Source organism: Syngnathus leptorhynchus, chromosome 14, assembly GCF_054491065.1.
Source record: "Syngnathus leptorhynchus isolate UIUO chromosome 14, UIUO_Slep, whole genome shotgun sequence".
Classification (NCBI taxonomy): domain Eukaryota; kingdom Metazoa; phylum Chordata; class Actinopteri; order Syngnathiformes; family Syngnathidae; genus Syngnathus; species Syngnathus leptorhynchus.
The window spans coordinates 1,313,777-1,320,970 of NC_141208.1; the positions used below are offsets into that span (position 1 = coordinate 1,313,777).

Consider the following 7,194-nt stretch of genomic DNA (forward strand, 5'->3'; position numbering starts at 1 on the left):
TACTGTCAAGAGACAAATTGCGAATAAAAGCACTTCTAGTGATACTGCCAAGGTTGCACAAATCTTAATGTAAGCAGTGTAATGTACATTATGTCACACAATGCTCCTCTCCTCAGGCTGTACAATGTCTTTGGACACGTCGGCCAGGGTACAAAGTATGAGCCCTTGTGTGATGTAACACTGGGCTATTTTCAGGCTCCCGCTGCGGTCCACATAAGGAGTAGGAGGACAGGGCAAGCTCGTTCATCATTAGTACTCGTGGTGGAAAAGAAAAGAAGCTGCTCGTGAGGATACCGAAAGAACGGCTGAAGCAAACAAATGGATGGAGACTCTTCAAGCATTTATTAAACGGCGCTCATTACACTCATTGAGGATGACGTGCGTTTACGAGTCATTTTTCTTTTCAATTCTTATTGCCGCGCGTTCTCATTGGAGGGAAAATGAAATCACAAAAGCATTTTATGGAGTTTGCTCATGCATTTCTTGATGGAAGTGGATTAGCACAGATATGAGACTCATTGACACTCAAAAATAAATCCAATTCATATCATCTATCATTGACCTCATCATTAATTTACAATAAAACACATTTAAATAAAAAAGGAATAAAAATCTGCATACTTTCCAAAAATGTGGACCAGGGGTGTGACAAAAAATAAATACGTATGATCGAATAAAGGAACTTGTTTAAGGGTTTGGTTTAAAGTGACTATAGTTTCTTTTTTACAGTGGCACAACACTAGAATACATAAAAAATCGACATCAATTTATCAAAGTACACATTCGATGAATTTGTGCAAAGTTGGTGACACGCACTGAAATGGAGTCAGTAATAATCAAAGCAATCTTGGGTTTTTAGTTTAAGCTTTGGAAAAAAACAATCCTCAAAAAGGCCAAACTCGTCCCTTCAAATGAAAGCGGTGACTTTAAAATAATCCACAGAGACCAAAAAAAACAAAAAAAAATCCCTGAGGGCTAACATCCTACTGATGAATGCGAAAAGGACGTATCGTCATGTTCAACATTGTTCCTAACAAAAGGCTTGTTTTCAATGTCACAATCAATGATTGTATGGAGGAAAAAATAAATCAGACCAGGACAATGGAAGTGAAATGGAAGGATGGACGGACGTACGGACGGACGGAATGCGGCGAGAATGGAAATGGGTGGGGGCGCTCTCAGGAAAGGTCTTTGAGTCGGCCGCCTTGCTCGATGACGGCGCGGGCAAACTGGCGGAAGACGCGGTCCATGTAGGTGCTCCGCCTTGGCCACAGGCCCTCCAGGAAGCCAATATGGCCGCCGTGGCAGGTAATGAGCATGGCCAGGTTGGGGTTTTGCTTCACCGCCTCCACAGGGATGGCTGACAAACGCCACAACAAAATGAGAGAACATCCCAAAAAGAAGATATAAAGCCTCTTACCGTGCGACGGGGAAAAGACGTCGTCGGCAGCGTTGAGACACAGCATGGGCACCTGCACCGACTTCAGCCTGTGGACGGGACTGGCGTCGTGATAGTAGTCGTCGTTGGTGGCGTAGCCGAACATGATGGACGTGAACCTCTCGTCGAACTCTCGGATGGTCTTGGCCTGAGACGGACGGAAATGGGGTCAGTGAGCCTCTTATACAAGCGAAAAAGTCAGAAAGAAACATTTATGACCGAGTGTCTCCTACCTTCATAACGTGGTCAATGTCGTAACACTTTTCAAGCACTGGTCTGTGTCTGGGGAGGGGGGCAGATATGCAGAATGTGTAACATTTGCATAAAATGCACATTATATGTCATGCAGGAGATGAAAAGATGAGACATTAAGAGCTATGCGATTATTAACGTCATTAAGATCATCTACGATTAACCTATTGCAATTTTAACATGAAAATATAGCTCGCTACTTTTGTTAACCTGCAGTCACAAATTTGAAGGAACATCCAAAGCAAAAAAAAACGTGATGGACATTTCCAATTGAATCTCTAGACTGCTAAAACCCCTCAAGCCTCCCTCATAGCATTAGCAGACAGCTAGCGGTCACGCTAATCCCCCTTTGGCCCGGCCGCTGACCTGTGCACCGAGGCTTGCAGGCAGCTGGTGAGGTAGGAGTTGAAAAGGAAGCGGTCCAGCGGCTTTTCCAGCGACGCCGTGCACTCAAACACGTCCCAGCCGGCCGAGAACACCACCACCCCTCTCAGGCACGTCTCCTGGCCCTTTCGCCCCAGGTAGTTGGCCAGCATCATACTGGGGGGCATTTCCAGAAAATATGAAAACATATCTATCAGTGTCTATCAGGCCTAGGAGGAATCCTCTCATGTCTCAGACTTAGCCAAAGCGGATGACGCAAAATTAATAAACGTGAGTGCACTGGATTTTGGTTATGTTGAGGTATTAATGTTAATGGCGTTCTAATCCCCTTCGACGGCCGAGCGAGTGGCTTCATTACCCGCCCATGGACACTCCCGCCGCCATGATAGGCGCCGCACGGTAGCTCGTGTGGATGTGCTCAATGACCATCTCCAGGTCCTCCGTGTTGGCGGCGCAGTAAGTCCGAGGCGTCTGCAACGACAACGTGGGCGATTTGATCATCTCATGCTCCTTTCCGTTCTTTTATCTGGACTACAAAGTGGCTTCGACGGCAATGGCGGCATTCTTTTTGTATTTTGCTTAGGTTACGTCACGTTGTAAAGCGTTCATTCATTCCCGATTCTCCCGTCGTTAAAATTCAAGCTGAATATCAGGCAAACTCCTCAAGTCTTGTTTACTTCTATGCAAGCATAGAGGAGTGTTTTTTTTTTTTTTTTTCTACACTGGTCAAATCCTGTCGGACTTCGGTGCAGAAATATACCGGAATGAATGAGTTAACTGATGAGCCCATTTGAACTCTGTTGCTAGGCAAAACAGAAACACCTACTGAGGCACTTAAACATAATGGATAAGGAAAAGAAGACATCTGCCATGGGAAGCCAGTTAAATACACGTTATGCTAACGCCTTTGCGATGCTTTTCACGGAGATACGAGCCCCTGGACGTTCTGTTTCATTTCAAGCGTGCACACCAAATTTTGGAGGTTCATTGCTTTGACTTAATTGTAATGCAAAGGCCGGCCTCGAAATAGGCCCCGGCGGGGTCACAACGGGGTCATTGGAAAAGCCCGTTTCATTGAAACAAAGCACAATGGCGCTCACACTAGCAGAGAAAACAAGCACGAGAGCGTATGTGAATGCTAAATGATGTGCGGCGAACGTGGTACAATTACCAATTGAAACAAAGGACAAAGACCCCCGGTCGGGCCGAGCTAATAAAATCCCCTGGCTTCATTGTGACTTGTCAAGCAGTACTCTTTGCGTCATGTAGCCAAAAAGAACAGTATTCAAAATGATTATTAGTATTAGAACAGTAAAGCCTTGATTCAATTGGACAGAATCCTCGTCAGTCGTGACAACTTTGTCTCTTGACAAACATTGACAACGATCTGACATGTAAACTGTGACCCAGTTTTGGATTCTTACCAGCAGAGATTCTCCCGACACACCTCTGTTGTTGAAAACCACAGCTCTGAAACACACAACACAGAGCTTTTTTTAGTTCTGTTAAAGAAGACATAGGCTATTTTTCACAGACGAGGTCAGAGGGAGGGATCCGCCGCTGTGGGAGTGGTCACGGCCAAATCCAATCATGGCTAAAATGGCACCTTTCATTCACTTGAAATTCGGCACGTCAGAGGCTCTTGAATCGATTTTATGAAAGTGAATTCTCTTAGCATCATTTGTTTCATAAGCAAAAACGTGGCTTAGAAAAAGAAATGGTCCTCGTTTGCGCGTATGGTGCACCGTCATCTATTATGTGGTAAAAGCAACTCAGTAGCAGGGGTGGGGCTTGTAGACAAGAGGAAAGGGGCGGGGGGTGTTTAAAAACATACTGCAGCATGCACTCAGAATCTGCTCTAGGCTTATAGCTGCACAGCTTGTGGCAGGATAAGCTGCAAGTCATTAAATGAAACACACACACACACATTGAGGGGAGCAAGATGCTGACTTCACCAAGCTGCCCAAATGTGGCAAAATCAGCTCTTAGCACTGTATTATTTGTGCCTGTCGCCAAAAATACCCAAAGGCTGTTTCACACGGAGAACCTGCAAAAAGGTTTGAACAGAGAAAAATGCTGCCTTTGACAATGCGTGCTTTGCAAAAGCATGATATAACGCATGCTGACATTGCAGGCAATGTCATCTAATAATTATGATCAATCAATTTTGCAGGGTTCTGTGTAAAGATTGATCATTGGCAGCTCTTGGGTGAAGAAAATGTTGCCAGTTGTCTGTGTGAAAACGATTGGGGGTCACTGTGACATGTCACAGCATGCGGCAATGTCTGTTAGGACTCTGCTGTGGTCATTTAGCACCCTACCAAATGCTGGATGTGACAGGGGCTACAAAAAGATTCTTTCGGGTGTACTCCGGACAGAAAATGCCTACTTTTTGCAAATGAGGCCAAGAGCACCCACCTATAGCCCAGATCCCGGCTCTGCTCCACCATGTGCAGGATGTAGGACTCTCGGCTGGTGCCGGTCAGCCCCGGGAGGAGGAGGACGGTGGGTCTGGAGGCGGGGTCGGGGTGAGCCAGGCTGTCATCGTTGTCCAACCAATCCAAGGAGATCTGTCCTCCATCCGCCGCCTTAATGAGCTCACTGCGGAGAGAGGCGGGCGGCGCAACGGTTGACATGGTGGAAACTTCCATTGCCTTCTTGCGCATCCTCCTTTGTCCGCATGACGTGCACACGCTCGGCCAACCAGGAGCTCGGAGCGGAGAATGTGGCGGGAAAACAAGTTTCGGTTTGGTCTCTAAAAAGTAGGGCAAGTGATTTTGCTGGTCACGGTGGATGAGGGAGCAGAACCTTTGCTGACAGCTGGCTACTGTGCTAGCTGGTCCTTATACCCTCCATCAATCCCCACTCCGCTCCCTCCGTCCACCTTGGCCTGAGTACATTACACCTTTAGCAGAGGGAGCATGAAATTACAGAAGCTCCGTGAAATATGCACCTGGCTAAAGAGCTCGAGCGTCCTCCGCGTTGCTTCGTCTGCACTAGCAAAGACAAAACACTTTGTCCTCAGGTTAACCCTTAACAACTTCATCATTGAAGGGTGGGGGTACCCGCGCTATTCCCAGACATAACTCCAGCAAATGTGGCTGTCGCTTTTAATAATAGCACGAGGATGGAAACAATGTGCATTACCGACGCAAGTGTCCTTGGAATATCCACGATGATACTAAGAGGATGACTTTTCCATACGCCGTTGGAAAACCTTTACACTAAGCACTATGTTGTCTTTTGGTTGATACAACTTTTACCTCTTTTTTTTTTTTTTTTTTTACCATTCTGAGGGTGGGAGGCAGTTTTAGTTTTCAAGTACATTTATAGAGGCGCACGTGGCTGCTTTTGTCCTCTGAGCTTTGCAGAGTTGCTAAAGATCAGCACTCGGATTAGTTGCGAAACAGAAAATACAGGCAGAATGGCTGGTAGTGTAACCCAAGTCTGAGGTGATCCTTTTCTTGCGTTGGATTCAAAGCTGTATTAGGACTCACTTCCTGTAGGCCACTCCGGGCTTGGCCGTGACAAAGGGTCTGAGCAGCGTCTGGATGCGGCTCTCCCAGCACCAAAAGGTGGGGTAATAGGTCTCCGACACGATGGGACATTGCTCGCGCAGGAACTGGTAGAACTTCTTGCCTCCCGAAATGAGCTGCGGCTTCTACGAAAAACATGCATTCATGTGATGCGTACATAAATTAAATTGTAAATAATATCTTGTTGATTATTTTCAGGTATTATTTTGTGTAAAAGGTTTGAGAACCACCGCTCATGCTCTTTTTGATATTTGTTGGACTTGCACTGTAATAATACAAGTGAATTTAAAAAGAAAAATTCGCAGGGGGCGCACTTGAGCACTTCTAGCTTTACAGTATTGAGACATGGCAGTTAAGTGTAAATGCCTTGACATTGATTGCATGAATGTGTGTGTATGTGAGTGACTGTATATGTGCGTTTGCGCGCGCAATACACACGCGATGTGCAGATTTTACGCATGGGATTGTCAAATCTATGTGTGCATTTAATGGCGTAAAAAGGCTGCGGCTCGTTTTACCGGCAGACAGCTCGTCGAGCGGCATGCCGACCACACGGAGGTGGTGCAGTAGTAGCAGATGCGGCTGCTGCGGCTACTGCACGCCGGTGCAACATCACATTCGCGTGTAAATCCTCCCATATGAATTCATAAGAAGAATAAACGCCCAGCGCGGCTTTACCTTGGCCACCGAGATGAGGTAGTAGCAGGTGTACGCCGCGCTGAAGCCGAGCACCAGAGAGAGCCCCACTCCCGAGCCCAGCAGACCAACTTTCACTTGGTTTTCCAGATAATGAGACAAGTCCCGCGTCAAAATGTCCAAATTCAGCTGCGGCGAGAGCATTGCAAGGCGCCTCGATTCGAGAAAGGCTGGGCTGCGAGGACAGCGGCCGGTGTGCTTGGTTCGCCGGTCTGACACAGTCTGGGTGTGAGCGCGCGCGCGCGCCGCTTGCACTGAAAGAGACAGTCAAGGGGACCCGATGAGGGTGGAGGGGAGGCGAGGGGAGGGCATGCAGTGGCGGGTTGCATGTGCAAAACTCGGCGGGTGAGCGGGCGATGGCGCTATTTGGCCAAATAATGCCATGCAAGGGATGAGTGCATTAGCGGGGGGACTCATCTGCAGTTTATTTTCCGGAGATGGGACTGGTCGTCAGCAGTCACACTCACGTTCACACGTATAGACAATTTAGAAAGTTCCGTGAAGCAAGAAGGGAAGGAAACAATTGGACTCAAGTAAGAATATTGGAGTATTAGAACAGGGACCACAAACTTCCTCTCTTCAAAAATGAGTGCCTCACTGGTGAGCTATTTTTAGAATAAACCTGACGCACTAAAGAGTCCCGCTGTTCAGTACAAAAAGACAATTCAATAAATGCCAGTAGGTAGACAGCACCCCCCCCCAATAAAATGTTGGTGTAAATAGCATGCATGAAAGCATTATGGCTCACGACTGGCATTTCCTGTCAGACAGGTATCTTCAAATGGTCTTTTTACTTTCATGTCAGTTTCAAAACACATTGATTAAGTTCTCTAACTTGCATAGCTATGAGGAATATTAAATTGTTGGCTGCTTAAAATGTTCAATAAA

At 46.6% G+C, this 7,194-nt stretch overlaps 1 protein-coding gene across 1 annotated transcript; it reads right to left on the reverse strand.

Moving 5' to 3' along the window:
- Positions 1-363: 363 nt before the first annotated feature.
- On the reverse strand, positions 364-6,479 carry abhd3 (abhydrolase domain containing 3, phospholipase). Its single transcript, XM_085930361.1, has 9 exons — positions 6,289-6,479; positions 5,572-5,735; positions 4,493-4,675; positions 3,499-3,544; positions 2,433-2,545; positions 2,057-2,230; positions 1,672-1,720; positions 1,421-1,586; positions 364-1,360 (listed from the first exon to the last, which is right to left on the reverse strand). The coding sequence occupies exons 1-9, from the start codon at positions 6,448-6,450 to the stop codon at positions 1,179-1,181; spliced, it is 1,239 nt and encodes a 412-aa protein (XP_085786487.1). The 5' UTR covers positions 6,451-6,479; the 3' UTR covers positions 364-1,178.
- Between the last annotated feature and the right edge of the window lie 715 nt (positions 6,480-7,194).